This window comes from Callospermophilus lateralis, chromosome 17, assembly GCF_048772815.1.
Source record: "Callospermophilus lateralis isolate mCalLat2 chromosome 17, mCalLat2.hap1, whole genome shotgun sequence".
NCBI classification, from domain to species: Eukaryota; Metazoa; Chordata; class Mammalia; order Rodentia; family Sciuridae; genus Callospermophilus; species Callospermophilus lateralis.
This window is the reverse complement of record NC_135321.1, coordinates 56674806-56702739: the sequence shown is the minus strand read 5'-3', so window position 1 is coordinate 56702739 and position 27934 is coordinate 56674806. Positions and strand designations below refer to the sequence as shown.

Genomic DNA, 27934 nt, shown 5'->3' with positions numbered 1-27934 from the left:
AGAGGCTAAGAAACCTGCTTAATCAGATTACTCAAAACTGATTGCTGAAGCAATCCAGTGTTTTTTTCCATGAGGATTAGACGACATCTTGGCCTCAATACTTCAGTGACCCCATGAGTAACCTTTGTTTACAAATAAATCCAACCACCAGCCACAATTCCTACATATGAGAACCCTTGAAAATGGACAAGAAACTCCTGACATTACTACAAAATTCAAAAGTAGAAGAAGAAGAGCCTGACCAAGCCCCTTGCTAACTCAGTAGTCACTAGAGAGACGGTCCCTGCAATTCTGAAGTAGGAACATGTGAGGCCATTTATCATTCAGATTGTGTTAAACACACATATTGGTCCCAAACCAGCAGGTATAGCATAAGATTATACCATCTTTAAACTTTCTTGTTTTCTCTATTTAAAATAACTAACACAGGGAGGATTTTTCAGCAATGATATTGCTTCTCTCAGGAACGAAAAAAACTGTTGCTATCCTTGTGAATAAATGCAAAGGAGTGAGCCTTCACAAGCCTGGTCACAGCCCCGTAACCCAAGAGGAATGCTGGGTGCCCTGCACCCCTGCACTGGCTCCCCACAACTGATCCTTCTCAAGGCTCTCCCAGTCCACTCATTCCCACTCCTCCCACCAGAAGAGAGGAAGCCAAGTGGGATGGGGAAACAATTGACAAGGTTCTACCCATTCTGTTCAGAATTAAGTAATTAAACACAAACATGGGTCTGATAAATACACACTGCCTTGCCTGGGTAACCAACTCACATTAGCACCCAAAGATGAATAATGTCTATATTCTAATGCCAACTGTCTGATGAACGTGCCCCCCATGCTTCCTACAGCCCTTTGTCCCAGTAGAACTGTTCTGGGTCACAAAAAAAGTACATCTATGATATGATGAAACAACTGAGGACCCAACCATGCCACACCGACGTTCTTTCAGTAAAGAATTAACCAACCTGTACAAATAAACCACAAGAAAAGGGGCCCTGGGAGAGCTTAGGGTCTCTCTTTTTTCTGAGGTTCATCTTTAGGGTCAGTAGAAATTCAAATGCTGCTTGACTAACTGCTTAACAGTAAGATGTTCTATTTGGTTGTATAACTATACATGGAACTTGGTGTTTTTTCAACTCTGAATAAATTGTGATGACAAGGTAGAAAAAAAAAACACAAAATTGCTTATTTGGCTCATAACCATACCACCCAGTGTATGATGGCTCACTTGAGTCAGAGAAATTCCAAATAGGCACTCTCAGAAAAGAGAGAACATCATGGACTATTCTCCAAAATTTCTATTTCTTTGATTTTTGATTCAGAACTTTGGGATAAAAGTTGCCCAAATGACATTACACCATAACATGACATATAAGACATAAATACAATAGACCTCCAAGAATCAAATGTAAATTGTGAAAATAGAAGATTTTCTATTTATTCCCATAGCACCAACAACGCTACAAACTTGCTGCAGTTAGTCATCTAGGGAAAGGCTAAATTATTCAGAAATATATCTGCTTTGTCTATATTTTTAACTATTTTTAGGGAAAAAAGCTGGAACACTGTTCATTTCACTCAAATTCACAAGTTCTATTCTAGTGCTCAAATATCAGTAGATAAAATGTTGAAATATTACCTTCCAGAGTGTCCCATATTCCTAAAATGTTTTGTTAGTAGAAGGAGAGAAATGGCAGGGTCTTAAATTCCTTGGGAAAGCCTTTAAAACTCATCACTACCTCTAATGTGGGCATCCCAAAGGCACCCTCTTCTGCCCAGAGAGGCCACCTGGGCACCACAGTGCTGTGGTGAGACTCCTCCAGAAACAAGAAGTCATTCAGCTCACAGGAAACCACCTGTCATGGTGCTGCATGACCCTAGTGATGAACCTGGCTGAATGTTCAGGAAGTTGACAACAGAAGGGCTTTGCTTATCACTAACCAAACAGGGAGATTTTATGACTCATTGTCAAAAAAAAAAAAAAAAAACTTGACCTACAGTAGAATCACTGATTTGTATTAACTGCCCTGGGGTAATCATTTACAGAATCAGAAATTCCTTACCAAGAGATTTTTAGATAATGGTACTGCTCTTTCTCAAGGGAAAATAAAAATGTCAAAACCTTTACTCATTCAAAAAAACGTATAGGGAGTGTTTAATAAGGGCAGGGATGTACAGACTCATATATACCAACAGGCAAAGATGTGAGTGCTCCAAAAGACCACGGAGCTGTTCAAACTGCTGGCTGACACAGACAACTCCCAAGAAAGCTCTTTCCACTCTTTGTATAGCTAAGTAATCAAGACTGTATGATTTGAGAGAGAACTCAAAAAAATAAAAACATGCAAATGTGCCCAACTGATTTTTATCAAGGGTACAAAAACAACACAATGAAAGAAAGATAGCCTGGTCCACAAATAATGCTGGAGCAAAAAAAAAAAAAGAGAGAAAACAGAACCTCAATTTAGTCTCATATCTTAACACAAAAATGAATTCAAAATGGATTGCAGAATTAACTGAAAGTATAAAATTTTCAGAAAAAAAATAAGAGAAAATATTCATAGTCTAAGGCAAAAGGCAGAGAGCTCTTAAAATCAATGCCATAAGAGAAATATTCATAAATTGGACCTCCTCAAAATAAAGAACTTTTGCCCTAAGTGAAAACCTTGTTTAAAGGACAAGCTACAGAAGGGGAAAAAAATTTGCAAATTCATATATATGACAATGGACTAGGATCTAGAATGTACAAAGAATTCTCAAAACTCAATAGTTTTTTTTAAAAAAGTAAAATAAACAAGCCATTCAGTTATAAAATGTTCAAAAAAGACATGAAGAGACATTTTACCAAAAAAGGAGGTCCAGATGGCAAACAGCTTTTGAAAATATCTCCAACAGCATTAGCCATCAGAGAAATGCAATTTAAAGCCACACTGAGATATCGTTTATCAGAATGGTTTAAGTAAAAATCAGTGATGACACCAAATACTTTTGAGGATGCAGAGAAATGAGTGCTCATACTTACCTGCAGAACATGAAATGCTACAGTCACTCCAGAAGGCAGTTTGAAATTTTCTTTAAAAAACTCAACATGCAATTGTTATATGACCCAGGTATTATCCCAGAGAAATGAAAACTTGCTTTCCCACAAAAACACTCATGTGAATTCTCACAGCAATTTTATCTGTAATAGCCTGTGAGATGGGGGTGGGGATGCTTTCCTTTTTCCTCTGCTTTCTCAATCTGTACCCTTCTATGAGCAAACATGTGAGGGTTTCTCCTACCAAGCAACTTTCCTACACACAGGCTGTGTGACCTACAGTAAAATCCAGTTTGGGCACTATCTACCCAAAGTCAGCGTCAGACCCTAGAGATGAGCAACTCAGATCTACAAAAACTATATACACTTCAGATGCCAATTTTAAGTGGTGGGTCCCCAGGTTACCCATAACTTCTGTTCAACTTGGCTAAAATTTTAAGAAGCCCCATAACCCTACCCTAGGGTTCAATCATTTGCTAGAATGGCCCACAGAACTCAATAACTTTGCTTATATTTAGCTATTTATTATAAAAGGATACTACTACGGAGGACACACATGGAACAATATGGCAGACACCTGTAAGCCTAGGTACTGAGGAGGCTGGGCAGGAGGGATGCAAGTTTGAGGCCAGCCTAAGCAATATGGTGAAATCCTGTCTCAAATAAAAAATAAAAAGGGTTTGGAAAGTAGCTCAGTGGTAAACTGCCCCTGAGTTCATTCTCCAATACCCTGAAAAAGAAAAAGATGTGGGGTATCATAAGATTGGCCACTGATGATGAGCTCAACCTTCAGTCTCTCCCCTCTCTCCTCCTCTCCTCATCCTGTAGGTAGGGGACTGGGCTAAAAGTTCCTCTGTCCAACCATCCTGAGGCTATCCCAGAGCCCCAGCCACCAGCTGTCTCATTAGCACACAAGACACTTATCACTTTAGAGATTCCAAGGGTTTTAGGCAAGGTGAGGTTTGAGACAGAAAAAGGGATAAAGATGGAGAAAACATATTTATTTGTGCTCATTTGGGTCTCAGAGCACTGCACATACAACACATATGATGGTGGTTCCTGAAAACTGTAATCACGCAGTGACCTTGTAGCCATCTTAGTTTGTGTTGTGTCTGCACAACAACAAAATCACCTAAGGATTCATTTCTCAGAAATTCTATTTTAATAATACACAAATACACTACGTTTCTTCTTATACAATACACATCTATGATAAAGTTTAATTTATACATTAGGCATAGTAAGAGATTAACAGCAATAACAAATAATAAAAGGCACCAAACATAGAAACATATTATAATAAAAATTATTTAAAACTTATGCTTTATTTCCTGGAAATTTACATTTTATATTATCTGCTACAGATGGACTGATGTAACGGAAACCTGGGAAAAGTAAAACAGCAGATAAAGTGGGATTACTATACAACTATACTGGAACTCTCTCACTATTGTGGTTAAGGTACCTTGTCTATCAAATGTCGTCTCTCTGTAAGCTTGTTCTTGTTATTCTACCCCCCTCTACTGTGAACCAAAAGGAAGAAAGAAAATCCCTTCTACCACAGTGAACGCTGAGATTTGTGAAGTCATACTTTGATCATTTTCTTATTTCTGCCCTATAGAATATATAGTTTCCAGTTTCATATGAAAAAAAAAAAACCAGATATATCGTGGGATTATTCAAATTACCAGCACTTTTTCCCACTAGTTTTATCCTTCAGGTTTTCCACAATAACCATGCTGCAGTTCATCACATGGAAAGGCCTATTCAGAGTTTGGAAAACAGTTATGGAACCCTTCCATGAGGAGGTGGCATCTCCAAGAGAATGCTAAAGAATGAGCAAGACATCGGTGGCACAGGTGGGAATCAGGGAGGAATCCTGGGGAATAGAAGGTACAGACCATGACGCTGGGTGAAACCTGTTAGGGAGAGCAGGGTGGCGTGGGAGGCTGAGGGGGCTACGCTCTCTCCTGTCAACCTTACCTTCCTTCTTCCTCCTATAATGTCGAGATGAAAGCAAAGGCATAATAAATACTACTACAAGTAGGAATTAATTTTATATAGAAGCATTCATGGGTCAAAGAAGGATGCAGGCATCCTTCCCTGCCTACCCCTGAGGACTGAACCTGAGCTGCCCATTGCTCTTTGGCCCCACATCAGACACAGGAGCACCCTGTGAAAGACCCTGCTCCAAGCAGACTCCACGGGGCTTCCCTCCAGTTCTGATCTAATAATTAGCCTCTTTCTAAATCTACAAACAAAATGTAGGAGGTGACTCCAGAGGGAAGATCTGGAGGAAAGAGCAAGGGGAGGAGGGTTGCTGGGAGTGGAGAGGCCTGGGTGAGAACCCTGCTGTATTCCGGGCAGCTGCCTAACTACAACTCACTCAGCCTTCCCAGACCTCAACGTCCTCACCAGGCCCTGAGAGGGTGGGGCAACCACCTCCCCACCCTCCAGGCTCCAACACCCAGTAAACCTGATGTTATGGTTTGGACCTTAAACATTCCCCAAAGGCCCATGCGATTTGGTCCCCAGCCTGTTGTGCTATTGGGAGGTGGTGGAACCTTCAAGAGGTGGGGCCCAGTGGAAGGACCTTAGGTGACTGAGAGCATGCCTTTGAAGGGAATATTGGCATGTTCCATTTCTTCTCTCTCACTTTGCTTCCCCGCTACCATGGAGCTTTGCTCCACTATACACTCTCTGCCACGATGTACTGCCTCACCATAGGCTCTCAAAGGCAGCAGGGCCAAGTGACTATGGACTATAATCTCTGAAACCTTAAGCCAAAATAAACCTTTCCTTTTTATAAACTGGTTATCTCAGGCATTTTGACACAGGGATGGAAAGCTGACTACCTGAGGTCCGGGTATAGATATGACTAATACACCCACTTACTCCATCTGACAAACACACACTCCTGCCTTTCCCTACTCCTTTCCCCCTCGCCACCATTTTCTCTTTTTTCCACCATAACGGAAGTCACACAAATTGATAGCAGAATAGTTCTTTGACCCCTGGACTCAATTAACTCGCATAACCCAATAAACTAGAACACACTTGAACCAGACAATTGCCTTTCCTCCTGAAATCTCAACCACAGCTCCTCATGAGGAACATCCTGCTCATCTCACAAGGTCATTGTGAAGCTAGATGGATGAGATGCCTGAGGTGAGCACTAAGAAGAGAGGTTTGGGACTTTTCCTAGACTAACATAAGACCTTAGTATGATTTTGTCTTGATTTTTGACAAGAACTGGCTCCCAGGACATGGATTCCTACTGACCAGAACTAACTGTGATATGCTCTGTCTCGTCCTCCCAGCAGCAGCATGAATCAGCCATTAGTACTATTTATGGTTGTTTAACGAACACACACACCCTTTCTTTCCAGCCGCCAAAACTGTTCCATTACAGCTTAAGCATTTGAAAATATTTATGCCAAGTCTTTCTGCGTTCGCTGCCCTGTTCCTAACACTCCATGGGCCTCTGCACTCTGCATTTCCAGGCTGATCACCCCTGCCCTCCTGTTCCGCAAGAAAAGACACAAAAGGCTCACAGGAGCAGTGACAAAAGTGGTTCAGACACTGAACATCCAAACACACAGATTCACACACACACACGCACACACACTCACACACACACACACACACACATGCACACAGATGCATACACACACAGAAACAGACACAGCAATGTATGCACACCGAGACCCTGGGATACATACACACAAATACAAAGATACATACACACGTGGGATCACATACAAACACACACACACACACACATGCACATATACATCACACACCAGACTCTTCTCAAGTTTCAGTGTTTGGGAAAAGGCTTAACCAGACACTCCCAATTCTCCTTCCTCCCACTCTGCAACTCACTGTAACTCATTATTAACCTAGCAGGCTGCATAACTGGAATATCATTTAGGACACCAAATTTCTCCCTCCTTCCTGATCTCCAGCTAGAATTTCCCTTTCTATCTCTCTCTCTCTCTCTCTCTCTCTCTCTCACACACACACACACACACACACACAGACTAGCAAATGAAACCAGGTGCTGCTCTATTCCTTCCTGAGCTAACATACAAGACACTTGCCCAGGAAAAAACCTCATGACCTACTGATCCCACAACATGGTCAGTGTCCTAGGAGGTGCCCTGACAAGACTTTGCCCAAAGAGGCTTCTGCTGGGTCACCCAAGCTAATCTCTGCTTAAGAGGGAAACCATAAATCTGGAAGCACAGACATTATTTTACTGCACTGAAGCAAAAGAGCAACAAAGCATTATGTCTGAGCACCTAAGTGTCCAAACTTTCTGGCTCTGACAGTTTCTATATAATGACACACACAGAAAGTCCTTGCCCACTGCTTGAGAAAACAGAAGAAAGATGTCCAGAGAGAAGACAGTGCATAGAAGCCATGATGCAGCAAAACCCATGTGTACAAAGCAGCTTGGAACTCAGTGGGGGTTGAGGAAATTGAGGCAGAGAGTAAGACAGGAGGAAGAGTCAGGGCCAAGCTGTGAAGGGAAGATAGCATGCTTGCCCCCGAGGCTCCAGAGCTGCTATTGGGAGGTTTCTGCTGAACCCTAAGATCAAATCCAGTTTGGGTAATATAGCACATTAAGTTATCCTAAGCCCTCCTCCCAATGTAGAGTTAGAAATGCTAGATAAATGTAAATAACAAAAATGTATACACAGCTTAACTTGGGGAGAAAGGGAGGGAAATTCCTCACCATCAAAAATAAATAGAGATTGAAAAACAGAGCAGTTAGCACACAAGAGTATCAGGGGATGTGTGTGGAAATGGTACAAGTTACCAGCCAGATGCATAGGAAGAGGCTTTAGGTAATGCACCCAGACTACTGGCTGAGAGGTGCACCCAGTGAGGAAGAACTAAAAATCACTAAGGGAGGCAGAGGATAAGCCCCCACTCAGGAACCCAATGGATAGAAACAATCTCTTTTGAAGTGTAAAAATGCCCTAGGCCTATGCCACATGCGGGTGTGATGGCCACACTGGCATCACCCATTTGATACAAAACTCCTCAAGCCAGAAAATAAAAGTTGTGTCTGAACCAATCAAAAAATAGAGGCCTCTGGGAAAGACCAGTGGAAAAATCTCACTAGAACAATCAGCAGACCCCATAGGATTCCCACTATGATGAGCTTGCAATAAAACCCACTGTGAGTGAGGGAATGTCAGATCTCTGACAAACAGAAGGATTTATAACACCAAGAACTCCTGAAGTAACAGAAGAGGCTGAAAGACTAAGACTTTAAGCTGCTGAAGTCTTAAAATAACAAACATCAACAATGAGGAAAAAAGAAAATTCTGTGAAAAAGAACAAGCAAAATTATTTTTAAATTTTTAAATGCAAGATAAATTCACTGAAAGGAAAAACTTCATGGAGAATAAAACAGTAATTGTCTTTTTTACAAAAGAGAATTAGTCGTGTGGATAAGACCTGCAGAAGTCAACCAGAATGTAGCAAAGGGAGATAAAAAGGCTTTTTTAAAAACACTGAGAACATTTAAGTGGCATGGAGGATGAAATAAATAAGAACAGCTGACATAAGAAGGCCCCACCTACGACTAACTGATAATTCTAAAGAAAATGTTACCAGATTATAATAATATGAAAGACAGGAGTTGATTGAAGTTGAAGCTTTCTTAGATAGAATGTGTAACTTCCCAACCAAGAGAGAGAGAACATGAGGATTACAAAGTTAATTAAAAGGGAAGTCAATACTTAAAAAAAGAAAGAAAGAAGAAATCATGGAAAATAAAGAAGAGAAAATACAATGATAAGGACAAATTTACCCATATCAATAATCACAATAAATATAAATGGATCAAATCCATCAGTTTAAAGATTCCAATTTTTTAAAATGTAGCTATATTCTATTCATGAAAAATATACCTAAAACAGGGGTGGGGCTGTAGCTCAGTGTCAGAGTGCTTGCCTAGCATGTGTGAGGCACTGGGTTTGATCCTCAGCACCACATAAAAATAAACAAATAAAATAAAGGCATTCTATCCATACACAACTACAATTTTTTTTTTTTTTGAGGTGTTGGGAATTGAATCCAAGCACTCTACCAACTGAGCTATATTCCCAGCCTCTACCGAAAAAAAAATTTTTAAATATACCTAAAACATGACAGAAAAATAGAAACCAAAGGCATCACAGAAAAGCTACCCTAGGCAAATATAATAAAAAGAAATTTGGTATAGACGATTAAAGCAGAAAAAGAAGCTATTACAGCAAAAAGGAATAAATTGAAACAAAGAGGTCAATACCAAATGAAAAGACAATAATACATCACAAAGAATAGTCCCAACTGTTTACATTTAAAAATATGGTCTCGGGGCTGGAGTTGTAGCTCAGTGGTAGAGCACTTGCCTAGCATGTATGAGGCACTGGGTTCAATTCTCATCACGGCATGAAATAAACAAAGACATTGTTGTCCATATACAACTAAAATTTTTTAATAAAAATATGGCCTCAAAATATATAAAGCAAAATTCGACAAATTATGAGAAGAAAATTAAAGCTCACAATTATAATGGGGGATTATGGATACAGAAAATGTGAACAACTCAATTAGCAAATGATTTTTTCAAACTTTTTCAAACGGCAACAATCCACTGATGAACTAAGTCAATGTTATAACCACCATTAAAAAATGAATAAAACTGAGTATAACTGAAAGTATCAGTCTCCACTCCATGACAAAGATAAGCATCTCTTTGTAAAATCTTTGTTGGTGTTTGTATATTGAATAATGATATAAAATGCATTTCTTGTGTGGGTTACAGTTAAAATCCAAAGAATCATTGGTTTGGACTGAGTTCCTGTATTAAGCTAACTGACCACACCAGACCAGAACAAAATGGAATACTCATGATGAAGCTCCACACCACCACATCAAAACTTAAATGTCTATCTGATCTTACTAGAAAGCAGGAGAGAGGCAATAGCACCCAACAAAACCCAAACCTCCAAAAAGCCAGTTTTAGCCAGCATGATATGAAAGCCCCTCTGCTTATAGAAAAAACAGAGAAGCAACCTGAAGTTGACCCATCAGGTTCTTTTCCTAGAATTCTCTTTCTCAGTGCCCACTTTACAAAATCCACTGTTCTACCAGCAAGAGCTCTCATTCAATCTTGCAGAATGGAAGCTGTCACAATTTATGAATGGTAAATACAAGTAAATGAGATACATCATTAAATTTGCCTTTTGACACTCCTTTCAAGAACCCTGCTTCACTGGCATGATCTATCATATTTCTCTCTCCCTTGCAAGTGCCAGCTAATGTAGCTACTTATTATTTGGGACTACTTTATAATAGGCACTCAAAAAACTGAAGACAGAATGAAATGGTATTGAAAGAAAGCATATCATTAATCTTTAAGTTGTGGAAATTAAGATAAGGTTAACCACTTTCAATTTTTGAGATATTCCCCTAGAGTTGAGTGCAATAATAAATGTACTAGGGGAAGGAAGCAATTATTTGAGCTTTGCACAAGTGGAATGATGTGTGGGCACCTACGTGAACAGGTAACAGAGTGCAAGCAGGCAATCTGGCTAAGCCAGAAGGGACAATTCTAGAAAGGTCAGCCCTCTTGTCTCCTTATCTATCAAGGGAGAAGGTAACTTTTCCATAATATACTTCTATTAGTTCAATGAGGACCAGAGGATACAGTCCCTTGTCATCCTTCTGAAATGCTCTTTTCTTTTACTCCCAGGATTTATACCTAAGTAATAAGAAACCCAATAGGGAAAGGGGATGGGTCAAGTAGTAATGGTCCCCTATGTCATTCTTAAGAGTTAACAACTTGGGTCCAAGGCAAGTTTGTTTAAGCACAGAGGAACACTTCTGGGATGTAGAAGAGAAAAACTAGAAATACTGTGTAGCATTAATGCACACTGTCAACGTTCAAATATTTGTATGAGGTGAGATTGCTGAAAATATGGCTACAATAGAGACAAAATTTTTTTGAAGTTAAAATTCACATAATATGGGGCTGGGGTTGTGGCTCAGTGGTAGAGTGCTTGCCTAGCACATGCAAGGCCCTGGGTTCAATCCTCAGCACCACATAAAAATAAATAAATAAAATAAAGGTATTGACAACTACAACTAAAAAATAAATATTTTTTTTAAATTCACATAATATAAAATTAACTATTTTCCAGTGAACAATTCAATTGCATTTAGTACATTCACAATGTAATGCAGCCACCACCTCTATCTAATTCTAAAACATTTGCATGACCCCCCCCAACAAAACCCAAACCCATTACACAGTTGGTCACCCTTCTTCCCTCTCCTTGGCCCCTAGAAACTACTAATGGTTTTTTTTTTTTTGTTGTTATTTTTTTATATTTTTTTGTCAATAGACCTTTATTTAATGACTTTATTCATATGAAGGCTGAGAATCGAACCCAATGTCTCACACATGCTAGGCGAGCACTTTACCACCGAACCACAACCCCAGCCCCGAAACTACTAATGTTTTCAGTCTGTGTGAATTTATCTATTCTGGTTGCTTACTATAATTGAATTATACACTATGTCTGACTTCTTTGACTTAGCAAATTTTCAAAGTCCATCCACATTATATCATGTGTCAGTGAGAAAGAAAATTCCTAAAACTACAAAAGCAGAAGAGCAGAACCTAAAGCACTTAGCAAGCAAATGAAGATAGAGAACCAGAAAGTTGGTGATCACTGCCATCATATGCCTCAGTGACTAACAGGATAGTGGTACCATCACACATACAAGAGGCAGGAGGTGGCGCAGGTTAGCACGAGGGGTGGTAAATTGGAGCTGGACATGCCGAGTCAGAAGTGCTAAGTTCATATTAGAGATATCCACCAGGCCACTGAAAATTGTCTGGAGCTTTAGGGAGAAGGCCCAGGGGCAGCTGCAGAGATGAAGTTGCATGGAGCTGCTTCATTTCACTGACCTCTGAGGCCAAGGGGGTACGTGTACATCTGCAATAACTTGTTACTCAGACACAGACAAAACATGAACTCTCCTTGCCTATTTAAGGATGTCCTACATTCATTTACAAAACTTCTGAGGTGAATGACTAGCAGCCAAGTTTGGGATCAGAAAAATCTTATGCTTATGCTACAGAAAAACTCATAGTACATTTGTTCTAGTTTGTGTGAAAATATCCCATCCACAGAGACAAACAGTTGGCAATAAATATCTCCCATAAAACCTCTGAATCTGGTATTAGCAGGTGTCATCACTCTCTGCTTCCAGCAAAATCTATCAGCATTCTAGCCCTCCTGAAACTCCTGTCAGTTTTACAACTCATTTAGAAGTTTGATATAAATATGCAGTCCCACTGGTCTGACTGCAAATCTGGAGATAAAATACTTATTTCATCCAATTGAGCAATCCCTCTGAGTAATTTTAACCCATACAGGGAGGGGCTGATCTCTCCACTTCTCATATCCACCCTGAGCCAACATCAGGCTATTGAAAGATCCTTGCCTCACTTTGGCCTTGCTTTCAATGTTTTCTTCAAAGTAATGTCAAATCCTACACATATTGATTTAAATGTATAAAAAAGAATCTTTGCTTGCTTGAAAAATATATGCAGTCAGCCCTCTGTATCCAGGGGGTTCCACACCTAGAGGCAACTAAACCATGGATTGAAACTATTCTAGAAAAATATATTGCATTTGTACTGAATATTACAGATTCTTTGTCATTATTCCATGAACAATAAAATATAACAACTATTTGCAGGACATTTATATTGTATTTGGTATTATAAGTAATATAGAGATAATTTTAAGTATAAAGGTAGATTATGCATAAGTTATATGCAAATATGCCATTTGATAAAAGGGCCTTGAGCATTACAGATTTTGCTATCTGTGGAGGTCCTGAAATAAATCTACAGATACTAAATATATGTTTGTATATACATTTTCATATGTTTATTTATATATTAACACAAAAAACATGCAAAAACAAATCAATATTATAAAATATACTTCTAAATTGTTTTCTATACCTGCAACATCAGACTCAAATTGGAAATCATAAGTAAGGATTTCTTAGTGTTTTTGATATATAATGAACAAGGAAAAAAATTAAAAATCAAAATTTTTTTTAAAAAAAGAAGGAAAACAGTTTACAGCATACCATCAAGAAAGTTTAGACGAAAGAAAAGGAGAGAGTAAAAGTACCAGGAACTGTAAGTACAGAAGAAAAAGGTCCACAATTAAAGAACAAAGTCCCTCTCATCAGGGAGCAAATTCATGTGTAGGTTGAGAGCAAGGGTCACCCATGATGAAAGGCAGCTCTCAGAAGCTTGCCAGGTGCCCCAGGAAGTTGTGATCTTCCCCCTTTATTCATCTCTTCAGCACCTTCTAGGCACAAGGAACCCCCAGTGAATCAGACAGACAAAGCTGCATCCCTGTCCCACAGAGCTTGCATTCCAGAGGGCATTATGGGCAGATGGGATACCTGAAAAAGCATGTTGAGATGGCTGTGCATTGCTGAGAGCAGAGGCAGTGAGGGAGAATCCAAGAGGTAGCAGCACTCACTTAACTGGCTATAAGCATGGGCACCCCAAGCGAAGAATATGTGCACCTGTACTGCATGTGCACATATTCTTCTGCAGAGCGCAGGGTCAGGCCTGAACAAAGTGTTGTAGAGGACATTTGGATGGATGGGGAATGACTGGGTAAATCAGGAAATATATCCCCCCACACCAAAAAATAAAACTGCCAAGTGAAGCTGTCAGCAGGTAACATGCCAGCTTGAACCAGCATCTTCAAGCCTTCATCAATAGTATTTAGTTTCATCAATATGCAGGACTTTTTCCAAGAAAACACTCAGCTTTAACTGTATAATAGAAATCATCAACAAATTAGGATTTACATTACTGTACACAAATGAAAAATACACATATACTTATTTTCTAGACCACATTGCTAAAATAATCATTCCCTAAAATTTAAAAATGCCAATAAATAAATCATATTGACTGAATAATAGTTAATATGTAGGTAGCAATTTATTATCTGTTTTCAGAACTTTAACAAGCAACTAAAACAACTTTTCAGCTCATTGAAAGAAAATACTCAAGTAAAAAGCTACTGCTTAATTCTGTATTCTAGTAAAAAGAGACCCTACTGACACATTGAAGGATTTAATGATCAGCTCATCTAAACAGAAATTATTAAAAAATAAATAAATATTTTAGGCTTTGCAAGCACCATAAAAACCACCATATCTTTATTCCATTCCTTGCTCTTGGCAGATTTATTTTGTGTGGGTTTTTGTTTATTTTTTACAATGCTAGAAAAAAATGTAAAATCCATTCTTAGCCCCTGAGCCAGACAAACAGGCCTTTGCAGCTTGTGTACTCCTGCTTTCCAGCACAAGAGAGATACAGAGTCCCCAAATTCCTAACAATTAAACCCCAGGAGGAAATGCCTACGTATTTCTGTATTACCTCTTTCAATCTCTCCAGCTCATTCTGGAGGGCCTGTTTGGATATTTCCACTTCAATCATCTGCTGTCGGAGAGTTTCATTTTCATCTTCAGCTTTCGCACGCTTTTCCTCTACAGTCTCAAGTTCATGGTGCAATCTGACAGATACATCTTTGGCTACCTGCATCAACCACACAGAGATCATCATCACAATGTGAAGCTTTGTATGTGCTAAGGGTATACTCAGACAACTTCAGAGACAGAATCATTAAGTCCAGTGGTATTATACCAAATAGCAAAGGCCCTGGCAATATTTAACAGACCTAAGTTCAACCAAAGAAGGTATTACAGGTTGAACATCTCTGATCCAAAATTCCAACATCTGAAATGCTCCAAAATCTGAATCACTTCTGGTCCAAGCACTTCACATAGGGATATTTAGTCTATAATTTAAAATATGAAGTTAATATCATTAAGAAGAATAAGACTTTTATGTGGATTGAAAGGCCACTTTGAATAGCACCATTTCCTCATAGAAAAGCACCAAGAATGCTAATTCCACCCAGGCTCAATGCTTTAAATGATAAATTAAAAATATTAATAAACAAATCAATACTTCTTTTCCCTAAAGTACTCCTAAGCCTGTCTGCTGAAAGAAACAAATCAAGTAATTCTGTTGCAGTAAATGTTCAATGTAGTGAAGTTTCAAATTTTCTACTATGGCTCTAGCTTGACTGAAACATTGGAATGTTCAAAGCAATTAAACATTTTTATTTTCTAAAAGCAAATGAGGACAGAGATTTTGTAAAAGTAATATAAATCACCCTTTATCACACTGAATGACATTTTGTTGGTGGTTTATAACTTTGATGGAATTATAAAGATTCTTTTCCTGTTGTAATAAAAGGCTAGATGAGATTTCACAAGTACTTCCATTAGGAGGAGGACGTTATGCATAATTCAATCTAGATAAATGATTTGATAACCAGGTCATGGCAGAAGCTTTGCTGTCTGTAGGGTGAGCAAAGGGTACAAAGTCTGGGGTTTTTTCACCTCATTCCCATTCCTGTCACTGGTTTTCACAGACACTTGAACAATTAGTTACTATCCTATTACTCCTTCAGTTAAATCACCACTGTAAAAGTCTCACTTTAGTATGGCAATCTCAGGCTTTCTGAATCCCAGAAACCTAAATAACCATAAAAATAATTAAGGGAGATGGTTAGCTTTGAAGAATGGCTCTTGACTGTCTTGATGATCAATAGATTTTAAAAAAAAAAAATATTTCTGATCTTTAGGAAATCTCTGTACAATTTATTTTATTTTATTTTTATTTATTTATTTATTTATTTATTTATTGGTACGGGGGATTGAACTCAGGGGCACTTGACCACTGAGCCACATTCCCAGCCCTATTTTGTATTTTATTTAGAGACAGGGTCTCACTGAGTTGCTTAGCGCCTCGAAGTTGCTGAGGCTGATTCTCCTGTCTCAGCCTCCCAAACCACTAGGATTGCAGGCATGTGCCAACCGTGCCCAGCTCTCTGTACAATTTCTATCCAATTGTCAGGCCAAATGACTGGTATTAATTATTTTTCATTGTAGATTCATTATTATGATGTTTTTTTAAGGTTTAGTTCAGTCCCTTTTATGACAGATATAAATCTTGGTCCATTCAAAGTCATACAACTACACATACCTTTTAAAGCATAAAGTAAACCAAGAATGCTTACATCTATTGAGAAAGATATAAGCAGAAAAAGAACATCAGGAACATGTGTACTAGTTTGCTAGGGATGGGTTGGGGGATAACTCAGTGGTAGAGCCCTTGCATGAGAGGTCTTAGAGGTTACATTTTCAGAGGAATGATGTAGCACACAGTAGCCCCTTGGGAATGCCCACTCCATCAACCCCTCCTACTCACCTTCAAGTCCTGCTCCAGGCTTCGGATAAGCTCACCATCCACCTGCCCAGTCTCTGCCACTTTCAGGCTTTTCTGTTCTGCTTTCCTGAGACGGTACTGCAGGATTCGGCAGTTTTTGTTAGCACGGTCCAGTTCTCGCCGAAGTTCCTGCACCTGGTAAACATCTTCCTCTAAATAACTATCTCTCATCTCTTCCATCTCAGCACGGAGTTCATCCAACTCATCCTAAGAAACCAGACACAGCATATTTATGAGTGAAGCCCATCCAGAAAGGATGGCACTTCTCTCCTTCATCCACCATCCTATCCCCACTCCTCAACACTAAATAATGAATACCTTTCACAGTTCCCATCAGCTCATGAAATGTCTGTGTGATATAATACTTCTCACATGAAATAATATTACCAAATGTCTGTTCAAATCTCATAGACAAAGAAACTAAAATCCAGCCTGTATTATTCTTTGTAGCCTTTTGGAACCTATTCCACTCCCAGTTTGTTCTTAACACCATCAAAAATGAAATCAACTTTGCAGATAACTAAATCTTTAGAGTGAAACTCAACACTGACCTAAACCTGTATCTCTAAGGCACAAGTTAGATACTAAGATGACTCAGACAGACTCTACCTTCAAAGAACATAAACTTTAATGGGATAATAACTTAACTACCCTGGAAATATAGCATACTTGCAAATGTCTCTAAAACTCTGTTCCACAATACAAATCTCAGCTTTGATTACATGACTCTATTGAATAATGAAACATTTTCATTATTTTTTCAATATTTCAAATACACATTGAGTTTATATCATTCAAATATACATGAAGTTTATATTTTTCCCATTCTTCTCTCTTTTATTTCCCATATCTCTATTCTTTGTCACCAACACGAAAACAATCTGAACACTGGATGATGAAAAAAAAAATTATAAATGTTGTTTTGGACTAAGCTCCCACACTAGGCCCCAACAGACCAAGCTAAAAATTAAAATGATGTCATTCATATTAAATTCCATGTCACCAAATCAAAACTAAGTTGTTCTGTGACCTTCTAAGCAATCAGGAGAGAGATAATAGCAGAATGTCCCCCAAACAGGTCAGTTTCAATAATAATGAAGTTCCCTCTGCTTTAATCCTTAGGGGTGGGAAAGTAGCCTAAAGTAACCTGATGTTAACTAATCAGCTATTTGTCTATGGTTCTGACTCCCTGTCCCTGCCTTACAAGGAAAGTAACATTGAAACCACCATCTGCTCTTTGTTCTTTTGTTTCTGCTTTCTTCTGCCCTTCTCCCTCTATAAAACAAATCTCTGCGTAGCACATGGGAACACTCATTGGATTTTATGGAACTAAGTGCTGCCTAATTCAAAGAGTGCAAATAAAGCCAATTAAAATCTTTATAAACTGTTGACAAGGAGAACCCCCCTAAAGCCCTCTGCCCTCTACAGCCACACCATCAGTGAGTGCTGTTTTCTTCCCAAAGGGCCTGCACTCTTCTCCCAGCTCAAACACCAAGGCCCCAGTTCAGGGACCCTGACCCAGGCTTCCAGCCCCTCAGCCATACAGACACACAGTGGCTCCAGCTTCCCCTCAGGCCCTCTAATCCTCCCAGCTCCATCCAGCAGTCATCCTTTAATATGTAAATCAGACCACCCCGCCCCCTGCCCAAACCCGCCAGGGCTTCTTTCTTTCAAGTCTACCCCCAACTCTCTCCCTAAGGCACTGGGCCTCTCCAGTGGAAGACAGCCTGCAGAGGACACAAGGTCTCACCTGCTGTCCCCTTGCAGGTCTTGGGGAGCTCATTCTGTCATACAATGTGGGAAGTCACATAGTCCACACTTCCCTTGACCCCAGGCCTGGAATCCCACTGTCTTTAACCTCCTGCTTTAATCTGTTTTCTTCCCACTTATGATCATCGTCTAACATTATTTGTGCTTTTTTTCCTATTTACTGTTTTGTTATCTACACTAAAAGCTTCAAAGGATCTTCAAAGAAGATCTCTAGGATCTTCTTTGCACCTAGCGCAACAAAAGGGACATATCTGCCTCTCAAAAAGTATTTGTGAAATGAATACACACCAACAGTCAACACACACAGACCACACCAACAAAATGACTAAATTGGACTTCCTACACCTTTGCTTTATTTTGGTCTTGCAGCCTAATTGTGAAAACTTCCCCAACCCATAAATAAAGCAGCAGTATACAGGATATATATTCTACTGAAGTAACCTTTTATGTTTTAATGAGGGGCAATTTGGAAGAGATGAAGAAAAGCATTTTAGGGCTGGGGCTGTAGCTCAGTGGTACATGTGTGATGCCTTGCATGTGTGAGGCACTGGGTTCTATCCTCAGCACCACAGAAAAATAAATAAATAAAGATATTGTGTCCATCTACAACTAAAAAATACTTTTTTTAAAACAAAAAGAAAAGCATTTTAGAAATTTTCTTAATTTGTTCAATAATTAATTATTTGAATGCCTCCAGAATAAAATGCTTTCAGTTTCTATTTATTTATTTAATTAATATCGAGGCTCCAGAAAAAAACTCTCTCAGACTTAGACACCCCAAATTGTCAGCTCTTGCCCTACTATTCACCCCTGATTCTTACTATTCTTGCTAGTCCTACATTTATTCTAAACCTAGAAATTTAGGTAAAGAACACAAGTTCTTTCCCAACATCAAAGCCTCAGATAGACAAGATACTGAACAGAAAGAAATCTCTTTTTCTTTTTTTTGTACTGGGGATTGAACTCAGGGGGGTACTCAAAAACTGAGCCACATCCCCAGCCCTGTTTTATATTTTGTTTAGAGACAGAGCCTCACTGAGTTGCTTAGAGGCTCTTGCCATTGCTGAGGCTGGCTTGGAACTCAGAATCCTCCCGTCTCAGCCTCCCCAGCTTCTGGGATTACAGTTGTGTGCCACCATGCCTGGAAAAAGAAATCTCTTAAAGATGAGTTTATCCTGGATAATATTAAGTTAAGAAAACATAACAAATAAACTTGAAATCCTACGGGAAAATATGGGTTGGAACAAAATGGGGGGGGGGGGGGCGGGAGATGATTCTCCAGTCAGCCTCAAGTGTATACAACAGTCTCCAAAAGAGCACAAATATGGCAGCTCATTCCCCTGACCCCAGCTTGCAGCTTCTCTCCACTCTGGTCACACTTCCTGAATAAGAGAATGTCCTACACAACTGACCATGACTCAAAATGAAAGCTGTTTCAGTGGACTATCAAGGAGAACCCAAGTTAAAGAAGATCACTTTGTCAACTCCCTAGTTGTCAAATGGGCGGGCTTCTTAGGAAAGTGCTCTTTCAGGAAGAGGAGGCTGTCACAGATGCCTGATTCCTACACTGAGGCTGTGATAATGGAAACTGTATCCCAGGCCTACCCCACGCTAGAGGAGGCTAACCACAGACCAAAGGCTTTAAAATGGGTTTACGGTTGTTATTCTTTCATAAAGAGAGAGTTATTCCTGAATCTTCAAAAATCAAGGTCAAGTTTCATTGCTGCCCTATCAAACGGACAGATTAGATTTTGAGAAACAGCCTAACTGCAATGCTTGTTTCTGAATATGTTAGAAGTAATAATAGAAAATAGTTCAATACAAGCAATAATACCTGAACGTATACCAATAAATCAACATGTATATAGACATATAAATACATAGTGATTCAGCTCCTCTGTTAATGGAAGGAATTGTTTGTGATTGCTATTCCTTCTAAAAAAAAAAAAAAAACGTGTTTTTAAAAATCAAAATCATTAAAACCTGAAATTACCTGTTCCTCAAGCAAAAGTTTTTAAAATTTGAAATAACCAAAAGAAGATGCAAAATACAGCTTCCAGATATAAAAATGTTCTGCAGCCTTCAGACTTTGCAATTAGGGTGGACCCTCATCCACCCTAATGTTAAATGCTAGACATGGTCTATAGATGTATAAACAACCATCACAGGCTTTTAAAAAAAAAAGAAAAGTTTAAGGGCTAGACACACCCATGCCTTCAAATCATTGAGCAGGCTATGCTCAACATAAACAGCTAATATTTTTTTGGCATAAATAATCACCAACATTAGTTGCCCAGAAAAGAAAATTAGGGAGGGACCGTAATTGCACATATTTGAACCACTGCTTTTATAACTTACATTTTATCTAAATTTCTAAAACAGAAGACATCCTTTATTAAACACTTTACCTTCATTATCAACCCTACCACAACCCTGCCAGGAACACACTACCCCCATTTTAGAGATAAGGAAACCAAGCTGAGGTTGGTTAATGTGTATGGAAGCCAGACTGCATCCATGGCTATCTGCTTCCAAACATGAACACGCACTTTCCACTAAATACTACAAATTATTTGCTACAACTGGGACAGATGAAACAATAACAGACTTTCGATTGTACTTTTAAAACCCCACCATCAGTGTGAACTACGAAAAGCAGCCTAGCACTTAGAGCTCGAAAATGATCGAGGTACAAGTACATCCATTAGAGCAATTGGTCTTCAGGAAATCATTGCAATGTGCAGCAAAAATACTAATACACTCATTTCAAACATGAGGAAATTGAGAATCAAAAAGTTTAAATGCTTCCCCCCCCAACACATGTCCATTACAGAGACAGAACTGAAGCCACTATTCCAACTCTTTCTGTGGCATCTGGAAAAAAGCAATTTTCAGGTTCGGTGAAAGGAAGTTATGAGAGATGGAAATTATAAACCATGTAAGCTGGCAGCAGTCACTTGAAAAGCAAAAACTGTGATTATTTGGATTAGGGTCATGATGGATAGTGATTTTCAAACTAACAGTACATTAATTTTCTGAGGGCATGCTCTAATTTAGAAAATGTTGTACCCCAGAACCTTGATGAGGCCTGCCACTTACATGTTCAAGAAAATCAAATCAAGCAGAACATATAGTCATATAGTGTTTGGCAGATAATAATTTAGAGACAGTAAAATAAAAGTGGGAAACTGCTGTTGTCTTTTTATATGTAGAAATTAATAAGGATAATACTGTTCTTAATCAATAGTTTTATGCTGAATCAACATCAGATCTATTGGATATTTATATGTTGTATTATTATCCCACTGAAAAAGCTAATCTAATCTAATTGTATTTTTCAAATATATTATATATATAATGGATTCTTGAAGAAGCGTAAAGCTGTCCAACTATTCCCTTTTACGTACAGAGGACAAGTCAAGCTTTATTATACACACATGTATATATACACATCTGTCATAGTAGAGAACTAATGAGGTACCGTGTTTGCAAATGAACAAACCAAGATTAAAAATAACTATGTTAATGAAAACCTCTAGGCTAGTTTTATCCACAAATATAAAGACTAAATTCATGATTTCTTAGTATAAGTGATAAGAAAACCTTTTGATCATACTGATTATATTTGCAACTCAATCTCTTTTAAACAACCCCAAATCTATAACTATTTCTATTTTAATAACTCCTCTTTAAATAGACCTAATTTAGACAGTAGCAGAAGCCCTATATATACTGTTGCAATAACTCCCATCTTCTGGGAGTTGCAGACAGAAAATCTTGTCTATTGTAATATGCAAACAATCCACCTCATTTTCCCCTGGACAATGAAAATGTTCTCTGCAGAGTCCCAGCAATAGCTAAAGAGGCACAGGACCCACTGCCATTGTTTACCAAGTGACAGTCTGGCCAGAAGTTGATGGGCTAGCTGCCCTAAGTCAACATTATCTTGCCACCTAAGATTATTATAGCCATGCTTCAATAGGCTGAATAAGAAAGGGGTGTGGAAAGTGGAATATCAGGATATAGGGAACGCAATCCACGTTAACCCTTCCAAAAGATAGGGAAGGGGAAGGAAGGTGGAGCTCAAACATTTGAGCTGTTCAGAGTTGCTTATTTTTGCCCTGAAGTTTCCCCACTCCAAGTGTCCCCTTCCAGGCCTCCCTGAGCACCTGGCATCCAGACAGCCAAATGTAACAAACCATGTTAGAACCTGAAACTCAAAAATCTACTACCCCAAGTGAGAAACAGGATGGTAAGGCTTAATCAGTGGGGGGACACCGCAACCTATAAAATCAAAACCTCAGGGATTAGGGGTATAGTTCAGTAGAGTCCTTGCCTGGCATGCACAATGCCCTGGGTTTGATCCTCCCACATGGAAGGAAGGAATGAAGGAAGGAAGGAAGGAAGGAAGGGAGGGAGGGAGGGAGGGGAGGGAAGGGGAGAGGAGAAAGGGAGGGAGGGAGAGAGAGAGAGAGAGAGAGAGAGAAAGGAAGGAAGGAAGGAAGAGAGAAAACCAACACTGATCTCTCTTAGGAAATTATTCCTCCCAAGAAAAAGTAATCTGCTCTTAGATCTGGCACTGACTTTTCTTTCAACCAAAGATAATTCTTATGAAATAATTAAGAACACAAGAGCAAAAACAAATAGCCAATCCTGTCTCACCCTGAAGGACATCAACACAGCTACGGTCCACTATCTGGGGGTGGGTTATGAACACATCATCAGTAAGGTCACTAAAAGCATTTTCAAAATAGGCCAGTAAACTCGAAGTGATTACATGCTCCTGAAAAGCCTGTGGAAACAGAGGACATAATTAATATGTTGACAGTGAGCACTATGGCTTGTCTGAATGTCCCAGAGCACTCGAGTAAAACACAGTCATGGCAGCCTGACAGGGAGGAAACACGCCAGCATCTGTGGAAGACAGTCCTCAGCATCAAGAAGTGTGCCGGATTTTGTTTTAGAAGAAGTAAAGGCCTGGGAATCACTGAACTCGGCCACTTAACATTAATTTCTGAATACTTCCAGGTATCTCTTAAGTTCATCAGAAGCCGAACAACAATCCAAGCCTGTTTCTCCCTGTTTTCATGCCAAAGCCAGACCCCTGGATTGATTAATTTTGCCCTTTTCATTTAGTCACCCCTCTTGATGAAGAGACAGAAACTAGGAATTCGGACTCTACACTCCCCACCCAGCACAAGGGAAGGCAGGCTAAATGCCAGGAGATTTCCATTTGAATTTCCTGATCAGTGAGACATCCTCCCATAAGGAGGAGTGATGGCCTTATTTTTTGTTTGATTATACTTTGGTCAATCAAGCTCTGAAACTGTGACAATATTGCCACAGATAATATTGCCAAAAGCATTGGGGACAGCACTGATTCAGAAAAGAATGTAATGTTCCATATGATCCCAACCCTCCAAAATACATGGAAATCAAATCTCTAAACCAAGTTTCTTCTTGTTAGATATTATTTGAACAGGTGGATGCTACATCTAATCTCAAACATTTGGTGCAACCTTCCCTAAGAAAGTAATTGGTCAAGGCTGCGCTTTTACTACTTTCTATTAAAAAAAATATATATATATACCCCTGAGCAACATAAACAAGAAAAAGAGAAGTCTCGGTTTATAATATGTATACTCTACCACCATGTGTAAAAAAAGGAATGACTACTGTCTGCCCCATGTGCTCATTAATGCTTAAAGCCCAATTTTTCCACAAGTGGACAAGGTCATTGACCCATAGAAAAGTCCACCAGGATTCTCATATATGTCCCAATTGAACTATTTTTACTTAAGCTTTTGAATGACCAAGCATGGACATAATGATTGCATGGACATACATGCAATCATTCTGGTTTTCCAGCCTCCTTCAGATCCCCTCCACCCAATTCTCTCTCCTGTCTGAGTAAAATCTTTGGGAAAGACTCAGGCTTAGTAAACAGATGGTCATGACACTTTCTCCCCAGGAAATTGCAACTGAACATTTCCAGCAAATTAAATGCTGCCTATGGGATTTGTATGGCCCTTGGTACACAGGCTAGCAGAGAGGTGTTCATTATGGCCCTTTCTCCTGAAAAGAAAACAGAGGTCCCACAGGAAAGCTCAACATGGTAAGCTAATAAAACAGCTCTGAAGCAGCAACACTGAGAAAAGCAGCCTTGCTGGAAACAGGGATGCAGCCTGTGAAAAAAGCAGAGGCTCAGGGAGCAGCGAAATGGAAGCAGCACCACTTAATGACTGGGTCACCTTGGACAAGTCCCATTAGTTTCTAGTTCTAAGCATCCTTGTCTGTGGAATTGGGGTTGTAATAAATATAACAACAGGGGTTTCTGGTGCTTAGTAGTCATGATATAGATTTGCAATCACATCATTCAATCATAAACACTATAGGTCAGGAGTTACACTAACAGTTGGGACTACAACGACAGACAATATTCCCATCCTCAGGAGCTTACATTGTTGGGTATTTTAAAAAGTACCACTTGCATGAGACAGCCACACACAATATAGTTGCCTTTTCTCTTCAGCATCTTCGAATTTCACTATGTAGTCTATTACATAAGAGTAGGTGACACTATTTGAAAAGTCTTGCTCCAAGTCCCAATCTGCTCTCTTCTCACCTCTTTCTCTGCCTCATTCTTTGCATAAGATAACTACTGCACCTGGCTGGTTAGGGCAGCTTCTGTTAAGGTTTAGGAGGACCCAGTGGCTAAAATGCTGATTCCAGCTTGAATTGTACACTGTACCATCATCACCTTAAACACTCAAGTCTCAGTCCCACCTACCAAAACCTGGACCTCAATCAGGCAGGTTCAGCATTTGTTGAAAAAACAAATCACATAACCCACTGATAAAGCAGAGCCCTCCTGCCTCTTGGGAAGTTGTTCACTAAGACCTTAACAGATACACAAACAAATTTATACCCCTGAAGCTATTTGCTAACCTGAGGATTATGAAAAACTAAAAGTTGTCCTCAGCATAGCCCCCCTTCATTCCTCTCTCTAGTCACCTAAATTGTATTGACCCCCAACATGGTCTAAACCCTGGTTTCCACAACCAGTCCTCCTCCACGGAGGAAAGATGAAGTGGGATTAAGCACTCCAAGACTAACAGGATGAAGAGGCCACTGCCTGCAGCCCTGCTGGCAGTGTAGCAGAGGCTGTGATTCCTTGGAAAGAGCTGGCGTGTCCTCTCCTGACACATAAGAACTTATTGGTGGATGCTTATAAAGGGCTGTTGAACCCAGGCAACTCTGAACTTAAAGTTTACTGCTAAAAATGATCACCTTCGGAACTTCCCCTCCACTCCCCCCACACACACACCTTGCTCTCTGGAGCCTCAAGGAGGCAATGAGTGCTCCCAGCTCATTCTGTAATTACAAGAGGAGCAGTAAGTTCACAGCCTGGACAAATGCACTTTCTGGAATGGACACACACTTGCATGTGTCCGGCAGAGTTGGGTGTCAGTAGAATAATCCTGTCCTGCAGGTGAGACTGAGCACGTGATGGGGGGGGGGGGGTTGCAGTGATGGCTCTCCCTAAAAAGGCATCAGTGGAAGACAAGCAAGACTTGTAGAAACAAGAAAAGCTACGTGGAAGAGAAGGACCCACAGGTCTTGCTGCTCCTTTCAGAAGTTTTCCCAAGTTCTCAAGACCTAATGAATGCTGGGTCAGGAAAATGGAGAGCAAAAGGGGTAGAGAGCTTGTGAAGCTCGGGGAGTAAGGTCTCTAGAGGCGCCACCCAAAGCTGGACCGTCCGGGGAGCGCCTCCACACCTGCTGCCCAGTCCCCTGCTCACCTTCAGGTAGTCGTTCTCCGAGCGCAGCTCTTCCATCTCCCGAAGCAGCTCCTCCTCCTCCGCCACTGGGACCGACAGGAGCCGGGGCTGCTCAAGCTGGCTGGGCTCCTTGAGAATCGCAGGGACAGGTCGCTCAGGCAGCACGCGCCCCCCAGCATCCTCTGCCGCACCAAGACCCGGGGACCCCGGGGGGATCCCGCCTGGACTGCTTCGGCCCCCGAGACAAGAGACCGCGGCGAGGAGCGCTGGGGGCTCGGGGCTGCCAGGCGGTGCTCCCCGGGCTGCCGGGCTCGGCGTGGGGGCTCCTCGCAGGGGTTCACGGTCACTGGAGCCGGTACCGGACTCAGCGTCGCTGCTGGCTGCGGGGAGCAGACGCTGCTCATCCGACAGAGGTTCGGAGGGGCAGTCGGAGAGGTCTGAGCTGCTGTCCGTGTGGCTGATGCGCGAGCCGGGGGGCACTGCGCCGACAGCCGAGGTCACAGAAAGGGTCACGGAGGGAACCGGGGCAGTCAGGGGCATGGAGCCGATGGCGCGGCCAGGAGCTGCTCCCAAGCCGCGCTTGGATTTGCGGCCCTTAGCAGCAGCGGATGGCGGTTCGGCCACAGGAGGCTTCCCAGCCCGGGGCAGAGGCTCAGCAGGCACCGTGCGCGCCGCCCTCCTGGTTCCCGGGGCGGCCTTGGCGCCGCCTGCCGCTCTGGCCCCAGCGCCCGGCGGCGGCTTGTCCTTCGCGCCGGGGACGCCGCCGCTTCGCCTGGAGAGGCGGCCGGGCGCGGCCAGGGATCCGGGCGAGGGCGGTGCCCTGCCCGCTAGGCTAGGTGAACGTGGAGCAGCGGGTGTCGGGGCTCGGCCAGACGAGGGGACAGCCGGAGCCGGGCCCGGCATGGTGGTCCGGGTGTGCAGATCTTTGAGGAAGGGTCTGGCGGGCGAGGGCGCGCGGTGCAGTCGCCTCCTCTCGGCCAACGGGTGGAGGTGGTGGTGGCGGTGGTGCTGGCCAGGCGGCTGTGGCTTCGCGTCCGGGGCGCCGCCGCCCGCGGGGCCATTCAGCGTCTCCATAACCGGTGCCGTGAGCAGCAGCTTGGGCAGCAGATGCTCCGAGCGGCGGCGGCGGCGGCGTGCAGCCTCCCCGCGCGCTCGCTCATCACTGTCCCCCTGCCCCGCCCGGTCTGCGCCCCGCGCTCCCGCCGTCCCCCCCTCCGCCCACTACACACACTCGGCCCGTGAGTCCCTGCGGGACTCGCAACCGCGGCCGCTTCACTTTCCCCTCGCTGAGGTCAATGCCGCGTGAGTTCTCTGCGAACAGCCGCAAGGCGGCTCAGGATCCCTCGCATCCCCCTGGAACCTGCGCTCCGGGCTCGTGGGTACGCCGCCGCGGCCTTGCTCACCCGCACTCGTCTGGCGGTGGCGCGCACCCGGCTCCCGCGTCCTGCTCCCCGCCCACTGCCCGCCCGCGCCCCACGGCACCCGCCCGCTCCGGCCCGCGCCGCCCGCGCAGCTCCCGGCGGAGAGAAACTGCACGCGCGCTCCCCGCCGCCCCTCGCCCTGCGCCCGCCGCAGGATGCGCATGCCCCGCCTCCCGCCAGCCGGCGCCCGCGAGGGGCGGGGCCTCAGCTCCCAAGGGGCGCGGAGTCGGCGGCGTCCACGCGCTCTTGCAGCCCTGGGACCCTCCTTGTCTTTTGAGGCCATAGAGACACTGCCAGGAGCTGGGGAGATAGAGAAAAAGCCGAGTGATGTAGGGGAAGGGGTCGGGCACCCGCCACTTTGACGAAGATTGAAGTCCAGGAGGTGTCGCTTGGCCGCTCTGTGGTGTGTGCTTTGGGTCGTCCATTTTCTGTTAGCTGACCAACGCCGACCCCTTCAGTCAACCCCAACCCCTGGGCCCCTCAGTCCCCTCACACATACACTGTGCTTTCC

The 27934-nt window shown here is 41.9% G+C and overlaps 1 protein-coding gene across 4 annotated transcripts in view; it reads right to left on the bottom strand.

The window, feature by feature from the left end:
- Mtcl1 (microtubule crosslinking factor 1) overlaps window positions 1–27076 on the bottom strand; it is a 124685-nt gene extending 97609 nt beyond the window's left edge. For all 4 annotated transcript variants that reach the window (XM_076836777.1, XM_076836778.1, XM_076836779.1 and 1 more), the window contains exons 1-3: window positions 26024–27076; window positions 16434–16658; window positions 14532–14690 (exon numbers count right to left, since the gene is read on the bottom strand). In XM_076836777.1, coding sequence (XP_076692892.1) covers window positions 14532–14690; window positions 16434–16658; window positions 26024–27076 — 1437 coding nt within the window. The remainder of the gene's footprint in view (window positions 1–14531; window positions 14691–16433; window positions 16659–26023) is intronic.
- Between the last annotated feature and the right edge of the window lie 858 nt (window positions 27077–27934).